At 34.4% G+C, this 23385-nt stretch overlaps 1 protein-coding gene across 1 annotated transcript in view; it reads right to left on the bottom strand.

Moving 5' to 3' along the window:
- Positions 1-23385, bottom strand: part of LOC138701592 (uncharacterized) — a 186507-nt gene that overhangs the window by 42448 nt on the left and 120674 nt on the right. Inside the window, exon 3 of the mRNA XM_069828635.1 lies at positions 6504-6645. Coding sequence (XP_069684736.1) covers positions 6504-6645 — 142 coding nt within the window. The remainder of the gene's footprint in view (positions 1-6503; positions 6646-23385) is intronic.

Genomic DNA, 23385 nt, shown 5'->3' with positions numbered 1-23385 from the left:
AAATATTTTGGAGATTCAGTTTTGTCATGAACTTTCAAACGCATCTCTCTCAGAAGTAATATTTTTGACTTATGTGTTTTGCTTGTAAACCGACGATATGACTATTTGAAATTATTCTTGGGTCCAGAATGTGTAAATTTATTAAATAACCTTAAGAAACGCCATAATATATAAGAGAAAAAACATACGCAATGCCGGTATCATAGAATATTATTGGCTAATTAGGTATTCAATTTCTTCGGAACTCGCCCGTGATATAAAACAGTTCAGTGACGGAGAAACATTAAAATGTGTATGATTAAAGCTGCCAAATTAATATGTCCAAGTCAAATAAATATCTTCCAGAGTACCTACCGTATCACGTTATCCAGGCTTGTTCCTAATAATCCGCCACTGCTCGCCTTAACGATTAAGATATGGTGACGCAGATCACAGTTTATGTTTACTATAATGCCCATCGCTATTATATGTATATGTTCACAATAACTGCCTCTTCTCTCCTCCCTGAACTCTTTTCAGCTTGTTTCTTTATGTCCTTGCTTCTTCAGACGGAGTTTATATTCACATTGTCTTTCTGCCACTTAATACAGTTCACGTATACAGTAAGTTTATCAATGTCTCACAAGCAAATGTGTATGTGGTGAGAATGAACAGTATAACCGAAAGCGCGACATGTCAGTCAGTCAGATAGTCACGGTGCTGCAGCGGCAAAAGAAGTCACTTTAGAAAATAAATTGTAATACTTTTTTGTTAGCGATGTAGTGATAACGTGGAATCTCAAAGTAAATTTTAATCTGTCAGTTATTATGCTATGTGGAAGAGTTTTTATGTTATCGCAACTTGCAGTACAAATAATTATAGTGTTTTAAAGTTATTTAGAACCTTAGAATAATATATTTTCATATTTACTTCAAGGAAAGATCAATATATGGTATACAAAAAAGAGCGCTTGAAATAAAAAAAACTTACATATCCAAATTGTTATACAAAACATGTGTTAGTGTTTGGAATATGGCAATGTCTGCAGCAAATTACAGACTAAAGCAAAGAGTAATTAAAACTTTTTTTTAAATTGAATAAGCCAACTTAACCTATAAAGAAACATATTTCAACAAAAACATTCCTACATTAATATTTAAAAAATGACTTCAGTATGATATTTTCATGGAATCGCTTCTTCATAAAAAAATAAATCCCATTATTCTGTGCGCATTCAAATCACACCATATTTTCAGGTTGAAACAGAACTTCAGACACAATATCGGGTTTTTGTGAGCTCCAATATCGGTTGTTTTGTGAGACAACATCGCCATGTAAGTCGAACAAAGCTTCGTCTAAAAATATGATAAAATCTGGATTCACTCTGCCAGCAGCGACAGTCTCCAGAATCCAGTTACAGAATCGAATTCTAGTCGTGGAATCGCGCAGCTGCAATAATTCATGAACCACAGAAATTTTATGTTTTTAATTTAAGTAATTTGGGGCATTTCGTGCTGATTAGGTCTATTTCGAAACGGCTATTTACTGAATAAGACGACTGAGGAATTTTTTTTGGTGGGGGGGGGGGTGTCTGAGTCGTTCGCCTATTTCATTTAATTTTTCTTCCGTAAGGACACGTTTCCTGTCATTAAGAGATCCTGTCTGTCTTAACTTTTTAACAAGTTGGCGAATAGTTTGTCTACCTGGAACAGGACTGTCAGGACATTTTCTTGCGAATCGCATTACCACTTCTCTGCAAGAATTCGTTTTCATATACGAGTATGTATCGTACACAAAAATCCGTTCTTCAAGACCATACAGGGTGATTCACGACCTCTGCAGCAAACTCTGGGGATCGATAGATCTCGCAATGAGGATAATTTTTCGTAAAGCAACCCATGTTCTCCGATGTCTCGTTTAGGAGCTAAGCGATATCGAAAAAAATATAGATTTTAGTGACATTAATAATTATGAAATGAATTATTTTTCAAGTATGTTTGCTGACAAGTTACAGGTGTTCAAAATGACTATTCTGAACCTGAATACATTCATTACATCGTCACAGCAGTGGTTTTCAGCCTGTGTCGAATTTGATCAAAAGCAGCTAATACTCGCATAGTCGGTTCCTGTCTGGTGTCAATTCAAGTGGTGCATTACTTCAAATGTCCCAAAAGAAAAAAGATAAAGAGTGTGAAGTCAGGTGATCATGCTAGCCACGCAACAGGTCCGGCTCTCCCTATCCATTTCTCCCCGTAGATGTTGTTCAGACATGCTCGTACAACCACATTGTAGTGCGTTGGGACGTTATGTTGAATCACATGTCCCCTCACATCATGAAGAATACATCCTCCATGAGCAGAGGAAGCGTGTTCCGAAGAGTGCTCCATTCAAACGGGCAACAAAATGACGGGACACCTGTAACCTGTCCGCAATGAATAATTCATTTCATAATTAACTGTAAATGTCACTAAATCTGTCTTTTTTTTCGATGTCGCTTAACTCCTACACGAGACATTGGAGAACTTGGGTTGTTTTACGGAAAATGATCCTCATTGCGAGATCTGTCGATCCCCAGAGTTTGTTGCAGAGGTCCTGAATCACCTTGTATTTATGTCATGACATGAAGAACAAGAACAATTAGCACACAATGAAAGCAACGAGTAACATACGAACGCACAACCACTCGCTTACAAAGCCTTCCTTATCTAAATACAAGGAGCTACCTTCACATGCATTATGAGGCCTTGGCGACTGGATTCTCCTAATACGCAGCCGCGCTCAGGCAGATCGTAATTCAAATAACATCACTGTAGAAACACAGTCACTTTAATCACATCAGGGAGCAAGATGATAATTTTGAACAGTTATTATCTAATTATTGTTAACTGCAAGAGCCATATTATATTTGGTATGATGATGTGGTGAATGAAGGCAAAGCGAAATTATTACGAAAAATGAAACTTAGTTAATGAGGTGGGGTGGGGGGAATGCCCCACTGTTTTTTCCAACACTATTCACAAGAGACGTCCCAAAAATCGAATCCCAATTTCATCTGTATTTCACAAGAAAATTACAATTAATACTGTAATAACTAAATTTAAACAAGGAATGTATAAAAAATTGCGTTACGAGTATACGTAAGTACACCACAATAAACAAATAATTTCAAAGTTTCATATAGGAGATGCAAACAGTCTGTCAATTTACCTCAGTAGCTCTTGATATGCACAGGGGACACATGAGTGTGTTAGCTGTAGATTCTCCCTTCACTTATTATTATTCTCGCTGCAAACTGAAACCAACCAGTCTAAAAGTCCTAATTATAACTTTGCAGGAATCCCGAACATAATCCAACTCTGCCACACTACTGCTTGGGCAATTATTACAAACACAAATTTCTGTACAGCACAATTATATTCATGTCATGTTTTGTATTGTGGTAGGAACAAGAACTCTTATTAGCTCGATTCTTCGCCAACAAAGCACAATCCTCTATAACGCAGAGGCAGCCCAGCACTGATTACTTCATCGTAATAACTAATAAGTATTTAATTATGCTATTCATTCCGCGAACAGTCCTGTTGGACAGCGGGTGCCAGCTTCATAACAGTGACAGAACAAATGGAGAGACACGATAATTTTATTAATATTATCTACCACTCTGTCTATTGGCAGATGTTTATTTGGAAAAACACACAGCTATCAGCAATTTCAGCTCACATCAGCTACATGACAGTCCCAACATTAGCTAACTTAGGCTACAGAAAACTTGGTTTTCAGATTTTAAAAACACTCACGCTTACTGGTAACTCAAAAATAAAAAATACGCGTGTGTCTTACCCTTACGTCATTTAAAAGCTCCAATACCGGTACATTGTAATTTCTGCGAGTTTTGTTCCCCTATCATCATATGACGTACAGTAAACAGACGTAATAGCAAACGGAGAATAATACCGAGCAGAAGAAACGTGAGAAGGCAACGCTGTTGTTTACCTGTTCATAACATGTCAGTATTGTGCACTGCTTGCAAGGGGCCTGTGTATCATTTCTTTACTGCTATACAGTTGGTTAAGCACAGTCTAGTATATACAGTCACGAAACTTGAATTGTGAGGGTACTAGGAACAATAGACTGTGCCGGTACTATTTCGCATTGTCTGTGATGAGATGATAGTAGCGATCCTAGTGGTTAGCAACTATCTATGGGTGGATATTCCCTGCGTATTGAGCTTCTAGACTGTTGTGTGGTTAAGTTTCTTCTATCATAAAAATCAGAAAAAATAAACTTGTGCATTCTGAATATATTTCAGCAGAGAAACAAACTTTTTAGAAGCAAAATGTAGACTACTTTTTGTATGTAGATCAACAATAACGCTGAATGATTTTTACTTTATTTAATTAATATTCTATTATTCATTTTAATTACTGATTTAAATTTACTTTCAGCGGGTAATACCGAACAATGCCGAGAACTTACAAAAAGAAAACTGGGCCCGGAAGTAGACGAAACTATGATAGGGAAGCTATGGAAAAAGCAGTTAGAAGTGAGAATCTTGAAATTAACCTACATTCAACCTTAAAAAAAATACAGTGCCAAAATCTACGCTGCATGAAATAGTAAACAAAAAATGTAAAAGTGAGAAACTTGGAATACAACTCGATGATTGTTGAATTCAATTTATTGTATAGTAATGATATTTTTATTCTATTGATGTATCATTTCTTATTATTAATAAAATCAGCGATATTAAGCTTCCAACGAATCATTTTGGACTTGGGCGTGGAGTTCGATTCCCGCTTGGACTAATTATATCTGGTTGGGTTTTTTCCGAGGTTTTCCTCAACCGCAAGGCGAATCCTTGGCCTCATCTCGCCAAATACCATCTCGCTATCACCAATCCAATCGACGATAAATAACCGAGTAGTTTATACAGCGTCGTTAAATAACCAACTAAAAATCATTTTGGAGTCATTAAACTTGTAATAATAAGGCCTGCAGTACAGTTAATTACAGGTTAAGTGGCATTTTAAATTAATGTCAGTGCTCAAATAAAATTATTTGCTTGCCATATTGTTCCTTTGTTTAAATTTATTTAAGTTTAAGATGTCAGACGTGCAATATTATTTAATATTACATATTTTGTGATATGTTTATTTATTTTTCCAAGTTAATAGATACGGTGAGCATGTAGTTATAGTTATTCGCTACCAGTCGCGCTAGTGATGCTCAGCTAATATGTTGTCATAGCCCTATTAACACAGTTTTCTTATACTATAGGGAAGACCAGGTAACTTGATACCCTAAGGGTGAAACCTAACCATTTTTCCCCCATTACTACATATGCTAGTGGATTATGGTGATTTTCTAGTTTGAAGGTTGAATTTTCTTTTGCCAACTTCGTTTCGAATTTAGGTACTGACAAATACTACAACTGGTAGTGTTTTTGTAACTGTTATGTTGGTGTTACTGTCGTACTCCTTTTAAGCGGCGTCAGTAGTGGCGTTCTTGAAAACTTAATAGTTACTAGGTTTCTGAGTCGGTTACTGGAAGATAGTGAAATTCGAACTTATTAATAATTAATTAATATTAGTATTAATATTAATACATAATAGTTATTTTATGTGTTGCGTTGTGGTTATAATTCAAGAATAGTCAGATACTACAGTCACTAATCGCTGGTGTCACCGTCCTGCGCTCGTTGAAAAGAAGGTATGAACTTCAGCTGTTGTCCAGGAGGTAAACAATCATACAAGCACAGTCTAGTATATACAGTCACAAAGCTCAATACGTAGTAAATATGCATCTAACCACTAGGATCGCTATCGCCTCATTACAGACAATGCGAAACAGTACCTGCACAGTCTATTGTTCCTAGTGCCCTCATACACTCAAGCTTCGTGACTGTATCTACTAGATAGTGATAGAAGTATGTAGGCCTAGAAAGAGAAAATTGTTTCCTCTATGGTAATTCAGGACCAAGCGTGACCTAGTGTGTCTACACATTTTCGGTAATCGCGATCGAAGATAATCGCGACAATGGTAATCGCGATTAGCGATTGTAATCTGTCAATAGTATTACTGTATGAATACAGCTATACTTATACTCCCTATAGATATCTACTAACTCATCAAGTTGGCAACGCTAACCATTGTTGCTAACACGCTCGCTAGCCACTCCATTTTTAAATAAGTTATACGCAATTCAAATCTACAAGAAGTTATTGCAGTCATTATTATCTCCGGAGTCTGGCGTTTCATCTAACGAGTCCGATCTAATATTTGAAATAATAATAATAATAATAATAATAATAATAATAATAATAATAATAATAATAATAATAAATGTCACTCCAGTAATTTCGGTGCCGATTACAGCATAAAATCCTCTGCTTGAATTTTCGGGCTGTGACTATAAGCTATTTACGAGATGAGTGACAAACTACTGTATTGATTTTTGTTCATGTCTTTCTTTACAACATTTATTTTCCAATTTGTTGCAATTAAAATAGAAAATATGAACTTACTTGTCTTCTATGATGAATTTGTCTCCTTGATTCTCCACACATTCACCCTTCGTTTCTATGGAGGTCAAGTTAATGGTGAGCTGGTTGGGTACCCCTGATTGGAACCAGTGGCCTGACCATTGTTTTGGAAACTGGCAACCACCTGCAATCATACAATATACATATTAATGTTAACAATCCTTGAAAGATTGTACTGAATCCACAAACAATGAGACTATAATGTCCTTTAATTTAAAAGAATTAATGCTGTTCATAAAATAAGTACTACAGTCTATATAACATCGAATGTACAGATACGGAAATGGAGCTTCCTTGCTGTATAAGTTTCGCTTACAACACATTGCGCATGTACAGTAAACAAGAGCCCCTGCATATATGCTACTTGTGGATAGTCGTGTGAAATTATTGCCTACATACAAGTGGACTCCCATGAAGACTCGCTCAAAATTTTAATTCCGTATCTGTGCCAATATGTTGTCTACAGCGTGAAAGTCGTTATATGTACATTTTACCTTATGAGTATAATTTTTAGACTATTCTGGAGCTTTACATTTGTTTATCTAAAATATGCACTTCCATTAACGTTGTTATAGCCGAATAGGTCTCTTTGGAAATAATAATTGATGTAGTATTAATTTATCCATTAGGCTATACTTTGGTTTTTAGAACATGTAGAAATATTTGTGCTCATTTAAAATTTTCACCAGGTACCGTGTTTGTTGTTCATATTACATTAAAAAGTACGTAGATATTTTTTCTTTACACATAACAAACACCGATCGTTGAGGCCGGATCTGCAGCACGACGTTTTTGCTCTGTACGCGCACTATGTTCTTCAGGGGGCTGAGGGCCTTCTGACGGGTTGAAATTCTAAAGAAATAGTTGTGTGAGGCAGGTACCAAATAACCTTTATTTGACTCGCATCCATCACCTTCTAATAACAATCTTTCGTGCCTGGGATACATCAGTAAGCTAAGTAAGATGATAATCATACTTTTTCAATTCATAGTGCGTGATTAATAGGGCTCGGAAGTTGATGACCTAAAAATCACAGAAAAATGACCTATAAATGACATTAAATTTGACATTAAAATAAAAAAATGACCAAGATGATAATAATAATAATAATAATAATAATAATAATAATAATAATAATAATAATAATAATAATAATATTGAATGTCTTCGAAATCACGCCAAAGCACATTTAAATATTAGCAGGAATTGAAATTCCCAGACATATACCTTATTCAGCATTGCAGTAAGTAGGGCCTAGGATTTGATGGATCGCCGGTTGCTTTATTTTCGGCATTTTTACGTCTTCACTTGTGAGATATAATATGCTAACTGCGGGCACTGCAACTGCAGTATTTGTTCTAATGCGTTGCATTGGGGGAAGCACGTAACACACGTGATCATGAGTCAAGGTTGATGCAAGCACAAGGAAAATTCCTGTATGATGCAATCGAATTGCGTAAGCAATCTGAAGTGGGTTTTCGAATATAGACTACGACTACACTGTAAAAAGAAGTCCGTTAAAAAGGAGAAAAGGACAAAAATGCAACAAAAAGTAGAACATTTCCTTTAAAGAATGACCAATACAAGTAGACAATAAAAGACTGGAAAATATAATAATAATAATAATAATAATAATAATAATAATAATAATAATAATAATAATAATAATAATAATAGGCTATTTTGGTTCGTGTTGAAATGAAATATTCTGCATTGTCTATGATGTCACTGAAAAAAGATGACATTTAATCAATTTCCGAGCCCCTGTGATGAATAATATTAATAATGGTTTATTTAACCTGGCAGAGTTAAGGCCATACGGCCTTCTCTAACACAACCAGGAGTAAAACTGCGATACAAAAAACACTAAAAATCTACAATTGTCTCCCTTCGAGAAAAGTGAATGGCCCTTTCTGTTAGAAAGAAGTATTCATATACGATTTCTACGCACTGACAGAATTTATTCGAGAAGTACGAAGACGATTTGAGCAACAATTTACTGGTGTTGTAATTTCAAGTCGTTCAACTGTTCACTATTTAATTAGACAAATTTCGGGAAACTGGAAGATACACACAAAAAATCCAACCGTACACGCACCGAGAACACTATGGATGATATTGCATTTCCACTAGAAAATTCTGCTAAGAATCTCTTAGACGGCTTTCTAAACATACAGAAATTTTCTACGGTTCGGTTCACAAAAAATAATAAAATACAATAATATAAAATCCTATAAAGTTACAGTGACGCATGAATTAACACCAAGTGATCAAGTGTGTAGATGTAAGTTTTATCGGTGGATTTTGATGTGTTCATGACGGTGAGATAGACCCATGCTCTATTTTCTTTTCGGACAGGGCGTGGTTTCATCTACATGGATATATAAATTTTCAAAATAATGGATTACAGAAAAATCAGACTTTCTCCATGAAGTGCCCTTTCATGACCACAAAAGCAATGTTTGGTGCGCCATTAGTGGAGAACGAATTATAACACCAAATTTTTATAGCAGATAATACACGCCGATAGGTACATTACTCTGAATTTGCAACCTTTTTTTATCAGCTAACTGAAAGTGTGTAATGTGGGCTTCTTTCAACAGGATTCCACAATAGCGCATGTCGCCAATATTTCTTTACGGGTGATGTGTTTCAAGAGAGGGCGATTACCAATAACATGTGGCCCCCACAATTTCTTGATCTTAGGTCCTGTAACTGTCTGGAACATAATAAAGAAGGAAGTGTCTAAAACAAATTTATACAACCTAGACGAAATGAAAAACAATAAGCCTATCCGACCGAAAACAGCCTCCACATCACGATGTGACAGTAAGTTCTATAATATACATGTATTGAAAATAATTGAGCATTAATGAGATGAAAAGAACAATAATGTGGTAATCCCTGAAAAATAGGAAAAAATATGAATTAGCAAGCTACTCTGTACGACGCAAGGAAAGAATCACGTCTGTTTCTATAATATTTTGAAGTTGATGCATTTGAAATAATAACAAATTGGATTTCTAATATCAGCTAGCTTAGTTATATTACATGCACGGAGGATGATAATGTAACAGTAATGAGCAGAGCTAGGAAGTTTGTACCAAATAGTGCTGCTTATGATTAGGTTTTCCTCCGGAGCGGTTATTTGCGTGCTTTCAATCGGATGCCTCCGATTACCTCCGATTGATGTCGCGCAGGTTGTATATGTGCTGTGACATACACTTTCCGCTGAGCATTCTTTTAATCGGATCAGGTAGTGATTCGAGTCCGCTGACGTCCGCGTATCTTTTAAAATAAGTGTGTAATTTTTTGCCGTTTATTCTCTCGTTTTTTGTTTACCTCTCTCTCTCTCTCTCTCTCTCTCTCTCTTTTCGGCTCTTTTTTCTTGTTTTGCTTGAAATGCTACGTAAAGCTGGCACATTTCTTTTCTAGTTTTGAAATGCATAGTATATGTGGAAAGGTGTATTAGTTTTATGTCATTGATCAAATTAATAACATTAAAACTAACTGTAACGTAGAAGTAAAGCTTTTCAGTACCTAATGTAAACATTTGTAGTTCTCCTGGAAACACTCGTTTATTCACAAACAGTTTTTGTCAATTGTTATTCTAATCGGTTTAGTTTAACGTAAAATGTATTAAGAGAGTTTCAGAATGGGAACAAAAGAAACGTGTGATACCAGTGGGTTAACGTTTACTGTCCAAAAATAATTTATTCAGATTCTTCACCTGACAGGATTGTGGTCAGTGTGTTAAAAGGTATCAGTATTTGAACTGTCTCTTCTAAAACGCGCCACTCTTCCCCTGTAATAAAAATATAAGCGTATATCAACTTAAGGATCGTTGTAATTATATTATTACGACACGTTTCTTTAGTTTCATTCTGAAACTCAATATTTTAATCTTAACAGTAAAATATAACTCAAGTTTTCTTTTAAATATTCCATATATTTATGTTTTTTATTACCTCGAAAATTACGTTTTATAGAAATGTTAAGACTTTTTTTTGTAGACTGTGGATCTTTGGGAACAATAGCACTAAAACAGTTTAAAAAAGAAATCGCATTACATCTTTTGCGTAATTTTAAAACTACGAAAACGATGACATCGCTGATTAGCTGTCAATGTGTATCTGAATGGTAACAATTTATTGTTGACAGCAATTACGAGTATCATAACCGCGGCTCTTAATGTTAAACACTTACATACGTTTTAAAATTGAGACCTACTCAGCGAATATTTCTAACCTGGTCTACGGCATAGAGATTTCTAAATACGGACTTGGTAGCGACCTATGAGCGTTTGGCATTTCTGATAACACAATCACCAGTTCATCTATCATTTCAAGTAAACGGCTCATCATCTGAAGTTTGGAGTTCCATCTCGTAACAATATGCTGGATCAATCGTAGAGGGTCCTTTTTTGCTGTAATTCTTCTGCTTTTCAGTTTTTCATTCGCAATGTTACTCTGTCTGCACACAAAACCACGAAATAATTTATTAGAACTTTTATATATAAGTCAAAGTAATCATGCTTTTTAAAAGAGTTCAAAAGTGTTTTGAAGAGTTAAATTTACTTCTTGAAAAAAGTGACGACTGCCGAACAATGAGAGAGAAATTCACCCGAATCTGGGACCTTATCAATTCCTACTTTTACGGTAAGATTCAAGGTGTGCGTACCACAGCCTAGATGGCAAAGGTTTAACTTTTTGACGGCAGTATCCATATTTGGGGCATTGTCTGTGACAGCTGGCAGAAACTCTTTAGTTTAGTCCCCACGAATTAATGACTTGAATGCAACCAGCAATTTTGTCGGCTGTATGACTTCCCTTGATGACAGGTAAGTCCAAACAAGCAGAAGTTAATTGGTCACCTGTCACGTAGTGACCTGTTACTGTTACGTATCCATTTTGCCTGTTGGAGGACCAACAGTTTTTACGCCCTTTAATGCCGTTCGCAGTTTATTCTGAACGCTGTCGTATAAGTCACCTAAAAGAACCCGCAATATTACGTAAAAATAGATACAAATTTAAAAAAACAACCAAGAACCCTGGTTAGTTAAGTTATAATGAATAGTTTTTATGTTAGTTCTGCACACTATCACAATGTTCTTATCACGTAAACCACGTGCTTTATTTACTTACATGAGAAACAGTGTTACGACACGGCAGTGAATATCTTGGGTTTAAATCCTTGACGAGATTTTTAAGTCCGGCATCTTCGACCACTCTAAGTGGTTGCATATCTTGGCCATAAATTGAATTAAAAGTTATCCAATTTAACTTTTTCAGCACTGTTCGATGGGCATGCTGAGTGCTCGAGCTGCTGTCCAGCATAATTGTTGGCGTTTTCTTCAAATTTGCGATTGTGCGATAGCTTCAAATGATCTAACAAATTCGAAGTTCCACCACCCTTAGAGTAATTCTCCCACAAAGTTTACAGCGTACGACTTTATTATTATCTTCAACTAAATTAAAGAATTTCCATGCGACGGATATCCGCTTTGGTGCCATTTTATTCCACTCCCAACTACCGTAAGTCCGTACGCGTCGGTCGTCCTTGAGGTAACTGTCGAGCTTCGCTCCGAACTACCGCATCCCTCCGTACATCCCCTGTTCCACCTACGGTAGTACCGGAGATCACCGGTGAAGAGCTTTGTTCGTAATCTCCGATTCCTCCGCGGTAGTACTCACTCCGATGAACAGCACTAGTATCAAAACTGTTAAGTTGTATGAGTTTGGACTATATATATATATATATTGTTATTGTTGAAAGGAACTAAGTCCACTTTTTAGAGTTTTGAGATAATCGAAAAATACTGTTTTGTGGATAATCTATCGAAGATTAAACCAACATATATTGTACACATATTTTAATGCATTAGTTTCCGAAATAAATGACTGTTACGAGTGCTAGTGCATTAAAATTTTCGAGACAAAAATATTTATTACTAAAGCACATGTGAACATTCACTTGAGCTTGATTTCATCAATCAGCCTAAACAGGAAGTAGGGCAATGGTGTATTATTGTTTTGAAGAGCTCTATCAAATGGTACCATATTTGACCCCCACTCCCATTTGAAATTTTAAAGTAATACGCCACTGACCCTAATGCACTAGTTTCCGAAAAAAATGACTGTTACGGGTGGTCTGAATCACCCTATATATATATATATATATATATATATATATATATATATATATATATATATATATATGCGGAATGAAAAGTAATAGTGCACCTCTAATTGTCAGTGAACCAGAACAACAAACATGTACAGCCGGGTGGTAACCAAACGTGTGCTCCAATGGTCCACAGCCTTAGAACAAGAGAATAATAAATTAATAATATAAAGAAATAATAATTTGTAATTATAAACTTCGTAACTCCCAAACTAAAATAATTTACCCATACATATAAAAATAACATACAAAGTATACAATTATGATTCTAGCCTCAATATAAAAATAACAATGAACATTTTCATTTTATCAAAAGAAATACTCCTTTTATGTTCACAAAAAAAAAAAAAAAAATATTAGTATTCTGAAAATATTCGTTCTACGTCACAAGACGTTACTGGAGCAAATCTGAAATATGATACAGTATATCTTACTATCATCACGTGAACAATCACTTTGTGAATCTAATAGTGTATCGCGTATGTGGCTCATAATATTAAACCCATACTTGTTTTCAAGAAGATTTTTCATTTCTATTGTAATGACAGCTAGAAAGTTCGTATCGTAATTCCGATGTTAACTTGGGCTGTAACGCAACCGAATGCATAGCAGCACGAGAAGTCAACATTTAACGAAGAATAATCTGGGAAAAAATAAACGCGTTACACACTCCTGTTTGCATAACTATTTAATAACAGATGAGTTTACTTTTTTGGAATCATGAATAATATTAACATTACATAAATAATACAATAATAACAGAATAGCTCACTTTGTTCAGAACATATAATACTAATATAAATTAACAATATTCTTCAAACTGTTCACGACTCTACACAGCTCTTCAGAATGATATCATGTGTTGTTCATGTGAACATACTGTGTATCGTCTGTAGCGAACGGGAACAGGGTGAGGCGCGGGTGACATTACACTCCTCGCTGTACGGAACTCAACTGAAATCTACTGCATTGGTACGAGCTTCCTACCTATGGTAATGAGTAATAATTTAAAAGTAATAATAATAATAATAATAATAATAATAATAATAATAATAATAATAATAATAATGTGTAAAAACGAAGGTAGGCCTAGACGTGCGAATTCTAAATGAGGCAGTAAAGCAAGTGGACAGCTTCAAATACTTGGGGTGTACTATAAGCAGTAACATAAACTGCTGCCAGGTAATCAAAAAGAGAATAGCAATGGAAAAGAAGCTTTTAATAGAAAAAGGAGCATCTTCTGCAAACCTCTGGAAAAGAACTACTGTATAAGGAAAATACTAGTGAAGTGCTTTGTGTGGACTGTGGCATTGTTTGAGGACAGAAACATGGACATTGCGACGAAGTGAAGAAAAGCGACTAGAGACACTTGAAATGTAGATATGGAGATGAAGCATGTGAAATGAGCACAGAATAAGAAATGAAGCTATGCTGGAAAGAATGGCGAAGAAAAATACTGAAACTGATCAGGAAGAGAAAAAGGAATAGTAATGCCACAAGGAGCCTGAGATTTGCCGATAAATCCACAAGTGAAACGAGTGAATTTCTTTGGGAAATCTCACACCTCGAGTGACATTTACTAGGACTATTTCGTAAATTAAAATTAAAATGTAAATAATATAGCCCTAAAATTCGCTCACAGAATGTTGATAATTGTATATTTATGAATAGTTAACCTATTCAGACATTGTGAGGTCGAAATAGATGAATAACGATTACTGCAATAAAGAAATTGAATGTTATTCAGCAATGCCAATTGAGAAAAGCGAAATACAGATTTAAAAATGTTAATTACATGTACTGCGCTTTTCCTTTTGTTATTATAATAGAAATACGTTTTCATTAGCCTATCTGCTGAAATTATAATTTAATTTAAATATTTTATAATGTAATACAAATAACCTGATTAATACATTAATTAAATGAACAACTGTTATGAAGGAGTGTCATTTTCTTTAGATACAATGGACATGGAATTAGAAAATGAAGATGTAAATGTGAAAGTAGAATTTCGCACTTTATTTAGTACAATGGATTCATGCTCATCGATTTACGTGGAAACAGTTTGCGACACTGACTAAACAAAAGAACGATCATGCGATAAATTGATAGTTATAAATTGAGCTGCAGAAATTATCGCGATGTATGGCTGTGATTGGTTGGAATTCAAAATTTCATTACACTTCATTGGCCGAAAATGGAATGACGTCATATAAACAAAATAGTCAATATAATTACAGTAAAATGGCAGTAGATTTATTGAGACGGAGGCTCACCAAACTGCATTTTCAAATACAATAATTAAGCCTAATTATAATAAACAGATACAAGAATGTTGAAAGATAGATAAAATGTTTATCAGACCAGTTTTAAAGTAACCTTAATCTGTGAAACTATAACAGGTCAATGGGCATCGACTGTGTGGTGTTTGAAGTGAAAATATTAATCGTTGAAAACTTGACTCACTACTCACTATACATACACACTACGGAACTACCTCGGATTTTATAGAGATCTTACCATTCTCCTCAATGATACGCTTATCTCAGAAAAACCAGTTAATATTCGATTTTCTATCTCATCTTCGTGATATGAAACACGGTTAGCAGAGAAGTGATTGCACAATGGCTGTCGGTGAGGTCCAGGCTATAGCTGTTGAATTTCAGCCGGGAGCTGTAATTGTGTCTGAAAGGCGGATGAATGATGCTGCGCACGCAAATGGAATATGCAATTGCGTCGTGAATTCACCTCGGTCCGGAATCGAATGGCAGAACATTATTAGGACCTACTTCTGTCCTAGAATGAAGTTATTGCAACCATTTCCATATGTAGACGATTCCAAGTTACGTTTGCTCTTCTTGGTAACACTGTGGTTTCTGATGTGAAATGCAAATGAATTCACTATTGATTTATATTTATTTCGAGGATCTGTTCAATATCTGTCTCGGATCACTACAGTTTACAGATTTATTATGACTGCCTTAATATGTTTGTTTTGTTTCGTGCATTATCCCTGAGAGGCCTCTGCCTCATGAGATGTCTTGCAAAGACATGTGCAAATTCAATCGAAGTGCTAGATAGCAAGGGCATTTTTTCTCATCAAGACAGGATGACGAACATATAGCCTTTACCGGCTAAACCAAGGTAATGGATATTTACACGCGCAAATATATGAAACGGGACCACAAATTTTACTTTTTTTTTTTTTCAGCTGGGAGCCATGCCGAGGATTTTTTTATACTATCGACTGTATCTGAACCAGAGACCGTATCGTTATTGAATACAGTGATAAATACAGGTTTTTTTTTTCGATATTTTTCATAAAGTATTTCATTATTACACATCAATACCGGTATGACGTTTAGAACGTTTTTACCGGTATTGATGTGTAATAATGAAATACCGGTATAATACAAGTAAAACACTATAAAATGAATAAAACACAAATGATTGAGTCCGAATTAAAACTGAAAATACCGACAAAAACAGGTATTTACTTAGTACTTAGCAATTCCTTTAAAGTAAATTGCACGGTCCTTAATATCGATATGACGATATTTTTACTCATGTAGACATAGTAGTCTACATTAATTAAATACCTCTAATCTTAATGTTCTACAGCATGCATATTTGAAATTAATTCAGAAACTTTTTTATGAGTAGTTATTTATTACTACTTCTATATGGCAAAGGTGGCGCTTCACATTAGAGATGGGCGATAGTCACTTGCAATAGTATCGATTGTACTATCGACTGTAGTTCCTGCAATCGAGTCCTATCGATAGCTATAATCAAAACTATAGATAGTTTGTTAATTGGTATATAATCCTGAATTTATATCTAAATACGTAATGAACTATTGATTTAATAATACAAAGTGTTAGAAAAGTATGGAATATTACTCATAACTTTTTAAATTTTAAATTTACAAAAAAAAAAAAAGTTTTATACAAAAACTGTTGGAGACAAACCACATAACCTGATACCAGTGTTCGAAAAAAGTTAGTTATTCAGGCATACAGTGTGTGACAGTAAATTTTATTCTTTTAATGCCACCCTATATTAAAATTTACATATTCCGAATCTCCATTAAATTTTACGTATCAAGTGTAGAAATTTTTCCCAGTCACCCGTTTCATGTATATTAAATATATTATCGATTGTACTATCGAGTGTAGTTTCTACAATCGAGTCCTATCGATAGTTACAATCAAAATTATCGATACTATCGATTATTATGGAATTAAAGGCGTTGTATACCAATGGTTTCACTCATACCTCATAGACAGGAAACAGAAAGTCGAAATCAGTACCACTATGAAATCTGCCTCGACATAGGGAACTATTAATAATGGAATTCCACAAGGATCAATATTCAGTCCCTTGCTTTTTCTAGTGTTCATAAATGATCTTACCCCACTAATAAAATATGTAGCCATCCCATATTATTTTCATACGACACAAGTATAGTAATTACAGCCAATAACTGCAACACATTCCAATCTTCAACACAGACAATTCTCCTCAAAATATGCGATTGGTCCTCAGCCAATAAATCAGTATTAAATTGTATCAAAACTAATATGATCCAATTTAAATCCTGTCCAAATTCAACTTTGCAAATTTCGAGCGCAATGATTAATATGTCCCTAATAGAAACAACAGCGACCAAATTTCTTGGCTTACAAATCGATAATGTGTTAAATTGGAACAATCATATTAAAGAAATTACCTCTAAACTAAATTCAGCATGTTTTGCTATTAGATCTATGCAAGAGATAGTAAAATAAATATTAATATCTTAAAAACAATATATTTTACATACTTCCACTCGCAAATGAGTTTTGGAATAATATTCTGGAAAAATTCTGCAGATAGCAAGAGTATATTCCTACTACTAAAAAGAGTAATTAAAATAATAGTAGGTGCCAAATCTAGGGAATCGTGTAGGACCATTTAAAAAAAACTACAAATAATGCCCATGGCTTGTCAGTATATTTTTTCATTAATAAACTTCCTCGTGAAAACTTTGTAACTAATGCAACAATTCATAGTATAAATACTCGTCAAAAATGACTTTCATACTCCATCGGCAAGTCTATCGTGCTATCAAAAAGGAGTGCGTTATATGAAAGTAAACATTTTTAATAGCCTCTCTATGGATATAAAAAATCAAACTCAAAACACAGATTACATTGAACAACAAATTTTTACTTTTTCTCTTGCTCCGCAATAAAAATAGGTGAATATTACTAATATGTGTGCCCTAAATCTGAATTTAAAATCCAAACTGTCCCATCCCGTACCATTTTCCGGGGAAAATGAATTGAATTTTTTACGATAAAACTTATTTGTTTTTAATTTTTCACTGCTACTGATAAAATTACAACACACTAGGGATTCAAAATTCCTCATAATACTTTAAAAATGTGTACTGGATACTAAAATGATGTTACATAGTTTAAAACACAACAACAATAAAAATATTTCATGCGTATAATGAGAAAAATCTCGGAATTTGAACTTACATTTAAAATAATTTTCTGGATGGCATCTGTTTATAAGGGCTGTATTTTACAAGGAACCAACAATAGCTGCAAACATGTTGGATGATGATCTTCCTTTATATCGCCTTTCTATTTCAGATATTTCTTGACGAAATCTTTCCCCATGCTCGTCGCTTACCTCTCCAAAGTTAGGAGGAAAGAAATCCAAATGAGAATGGAAAAGTGTATTTTGACAGACATATTACACTCCATTTTGTCATATGCACTTAACATGGTTTCTACAACAAGTTCTATGTATTTCTCTGCCCTAGAATTTGCAAGGAAATTTGAGCAAACGTCTTTGAAAGCGCGTCATGTCATTTTCTTTCTGTAACGGAAAGTTTTTCCTCAAACAAAGGGTCACAATAACTTTGTGAATTTATAGACAGATGAAAATACCCTCTTTTAATTTTCCTTCACTCAAACTTGTAAACTTTTTCTTTAAATATTGAAAACCACACCCTTGTTTGTTAATTGCATAGACTTCACATTGAACTGTTATGAAATTTACTTAATAGAAGGGACCAATATCTGTTTATTTATTAGAAGTACAAAAGAACATGCCAACAACCATAAGAAACTGGCAATAAGTCATAAATTCATAAAATACATTGGCTTTTGTTTTTATTTATACTCCCAACATGTGCCAGATGTTTCCTGGGGGACCGCTTATCGAAAAGTGAAATCATAGTATATCTTAAAAATCTTACGTGATACGAAGAAACGAAAGTCATTTTCGGATTCAGCGCACACAAAACCATGAGGGATACATTATTTTAAGTCGGAGCAAAATTCTTGTTGTTCAATGTTATTTAGGGCCAAATTAAATAAATACCGGTACCTAATTTCTCACGCCTTCTATTCTGTAGGTGAATTTATGGTATTCAACAACGCTTCATGAATATTTCTGTTTTCTGTCTTCTTAATACTAAACCTTTCTGTTGTACTGGTAGACTATATTGTAAAACTCTTCTGTATATATTTCAACTAGACTGTGATTATAATAATCTGCAATGCTTGGAAAAAATGGCAGTCAGTTTCCACAAACATTTTTTATTAATTTATTGACAACTTACGGAACATCTGCTCGCTTGGGAGAAGATACGTAAGTATTTCTCCCATTACAATAATTCATACAGAAGAAAATAAAATCGACATAAACCAGTGTGAAGACAGTTTTTTTCCTTCTCCTATAAAATCAACATTTTTTACTTGTGCCACTTTTCCCGAGCACTACAGAATTAAGACTTTGTAGTACTATCTCAGTCTACTACATAGTCACGAAGCTCAATACGTAGGGAATATGCATGCAATGACAGTTGAACTTTAGTTGCTAGCCACTAAGATCGCTACTATTGCACAGTCTATTGTTCCTAGTATCTTAGTTGCTAACCGCTTGAAGTATTGTATCGCGAGAAATGCAAAAAATCACCTTGGTACACTGCAAATTCCTCTTCAAATTTGTCATGTTCACCTTCATAACACAAATTTGAAAATCTTTGAATAAAATATTCAAGAATTGAATACGAAAACATTTGTTTTCTGTGAAATATCTACAACTTCTGTATACTTCAATCAGTATTGATTGGAAATTTTTTTTACACATTTTTCCTCCACTTTCTCAAATAAGTATATTTTTGCGATGATAATTTATTATGCTTTAGCGTAATAAATTTCCCTTTGGTCATAATGACATAATAGTGGGGGAAATTAGTATTAATTACGAAAAATACGTAATAATTGGCATCTGCAGATGACAGTTCCTAAATTGAATTTAAATTGCAAAAAGTCATATTTAAATGTAACAAACAATATAATGATTTTAATATGAAAATAAGATATTGGCATTTATCATGTACCGGTACAAAACTTAAAAGAATAAAATTAATAACAGAAAATAATACTACTAAACAATTCAGTTATTTTCATTATTTACGATTTAAGGTCATTTGTACAGTTCATATGGACATTTTTATATTAAAATAATTTATTTCAGCTAAATATGTGCGACACTAAAACATATAAGTATGGAGTGAAATTACTTCACATTTCATAAAGTGATGAATAATAATAGTTTCAATTTTGCTTTATGGTTGCAAAAACTCAATATAAAAATCAGTAAAAGGATTGAAATGACCGAAATAAAGTTCCTGTGAGCATCAGCAGCGTATGTGGGCTACAAAATATTGGTTATAAAATAAAATTAAGATATATAAGAAAATAAGTAATCACTGACAGCACTGTTGTTATTATTTACGAGCAACTAGATTTGGAGATCTCACTTGTTACGTACCGTAGGCTATGTAATACACACGACTAACGCAAATACCTCTAACATAATAGACAAACCCAGAGACCGAAAAGATTGCTGGAATGATCAGTTCCGTGTGGCGAAAGAATGAACACTACTGAACAGATCTTAGTTCAATTATTAAATATAGTTATTGAGAACATTGACATAAACGTCGTCATATAACATGAATTTATACGAATACAATAATACGAAATATTAATAGCTGAACTTTGGTCCTTATTAAACTATTTAAGGGAAAAGATTTTGTAAACGTGGTACAATGTTAGAACATTGGCTGTTTCAAGCAGATTTCCGACTCTCGCCTAACATGGGAATGAAATCGTTTTATCCTTCGATACTTACTTAACAGATACAATTCAATACACCACTCATACAAAACCAACAAACAGAAAACCTATTCCTCTACCACCCGTGGTGACGATTCGTTCTGTGTCGGATTTTTGGAAAGTAGGTTGAGATCGTAGGGGGATTTCCGCAGCAGGGAGCGGTGCCCCAATCCGAAGAACCAGGGCCATAAAAGGAAGGAATTGAGCCGGGAGCAAAGAATAGAAGACATCCTGAAATGCTAGTAAATAAGGGTTGATTGTTTGCTAGGGGCGGTCTTTCTGCAGGTATATGGAGGAAGAGGGAGAAACTTGTATACCGTTGTTATCGTAGTACCAGGGGTATCCAAAATGATCTACACAATATTTATGAACAGTGTAGGAAAATAAGGTCCGAGTAGCCCAGAACAATGGAGTAGAAGAGCGACAAAATTATTCATTATTCCTCTTGGCAGTCTGGGTAATTAATAACATGAGACAATCGTGCGAATATGCTATACGTAGTTGTCCCTCTAACAATAACTTCTATGTGCGTGAATATGTTTGTAATACTTTTCTTACGAAAATCTTGCCTGTTTATAATAATAATAATAATAATAATAATAATAATAATAATAATTATTATTATTATTATTATTTATTTATTTAATCTGGCAGAGCTAAGGCCAGTAGGTCTTCTCTTCCGCCCAGCCAGAGCTAAGGCCAGTAGGTCTTCTCTTCCGCCCAGCCAGACTCTAATTGAATACAATTTATTGCTTACATAGTTATTACATTAATATCTAGACCATAAAACAACATGAAAGTGAATAATGAAATAATGGATAAGTAATGTTAGTGTGACAATAATAAACAATGGTAAGAAATAGTTATAATAATAATAATAATAATAATAATAATAATAATAATAATAATAATAATAATAATAATAATGAGATAATTTAGATATTTATCTGTGATATATATATATATATATATATATATATATATATATATATAAAACATTGAGAAACCTGAAACAGCTATTATTGTTAACAAGAATTGTTAGAAAAATAATTCGTTAGTCTATTCTTAAATTGGTTTGATGTCTGACAGTCCCTGATATTACTCGGCAGGGAATTCCAAAGCCGAGGAACAGCCACAGTGAAAGAAGATGAATATGAGGATGTTCGGTGGGAGGGAATGGATAAAATTGAGGAATGTTGTGATCGTGTGTCTAGGATATGATGGGTGGATAAATTTTGAAAACGACACGCAAGATAGACAGGAGTGGAGAAATGCAATATGTGAAAGAGAAGGGAAAGACAGTGGATTTTCCTACGATCTTCTAGACGGAGCCAGGACAACATTTCGAGGGATGGTGTTACGTGATCAGCCCGGCGAATATTGCAGACGAAACGGACGCACATATTATGAACACGTTGTAGTCTCTGTGCCGAAGTAACGCTTAGGTCAATAAGAAGTCACATTCGAATAGTTTCATAGCGCCATCAGTATAGGAATAGGGGGTTAGCGTGGATACTTGCTCCGTAGATAGCTGTACGAATCTCATCAAGTCGTTTTCTTGGGAATATATTATTATTATTATTATTATTATTATTATTATTATTATTATTATTATTATTATTATTATTATTACAGAATATTCAGCATAGTAGTGAATAGTTGAATAGTTTCCTTTGCTATCCCACTAGTGATAAATATACGCCTACTTATATTTGTAGAGAAATTATTGGAATTTTTACTTGAAAAATAGTGAACCTCTATAAAGACTGTATTGATCCACACAAATTCCTCTTCAACTCGCCTATATTTTAACTTAAAGTCTCTGGATTTAAAAGTTTACGTTCATACCAGTCGCCCAACAGTGTACCAGGTGTTTTTGTGAACAACTAAATAGTGATAAAATAATTGTCCCAAGGATATATTATTCATTAGGATTTTTCAATTTTTACTCTGGCAGAGAAATTATAAATCAGATCATTAATTTATTGCTAGAAAAATATACAAGGAAAATATAGAAAAATTCTATCACTCCCCTGAAAGATAGTGATCTCGTGCTCAGAGAAGGATTCAATAATAATAATAATAATAATAATAATAATAATAATAATAATAATAATAATAATAATAATAATAACAACAACAACAACAATCCGTGGCGCTACAGCCCGTGAAGGGCCTAGACCGACCAGCCGGTTGCTGTCCTCACGCCCACATGTCGAAGCAGAGGTGGAAGATCATCCAACCAGAATGGAGGTATCGTGTGGTTAGCAGGATGATCCCCCCCAGCCGTTATAGCTGGCATTCGCAACCTATCGTAGCTCCCCAAGTACATCACGATGCTGGGTGGGCACCGGTCCCATACACTGGCCGAAATTTCATGAGAAAATTTCTTCCCCCATGAGGACTCGAACCAGCGCGCATTCCGTAACGCGAGTCCTAGACAGGATGCCTTAGACCGCGACGCCACGGCGCGGGACGAACGATTCAATACATAA

This window comes from Periplaneta americana, chromosome 6 (genome assembly GCF_040183065.1).
Source record: "Periplaneta americana isolate PAMFEO1 chromosome 6, P.americana_PAMFEO1_priV1, whole genome shotgun sequence".
Lineage (NCBI taxonomy): Eukaryota > Metazoa > Arthropoda > Insecta > Blattodea > Blattidae > Periplaneta > Periplaneta americana.
Note: the sequence above shows the minus strand (reverse complement) of the source record. Positions and strands in the feature narration are given on the sequence as shown.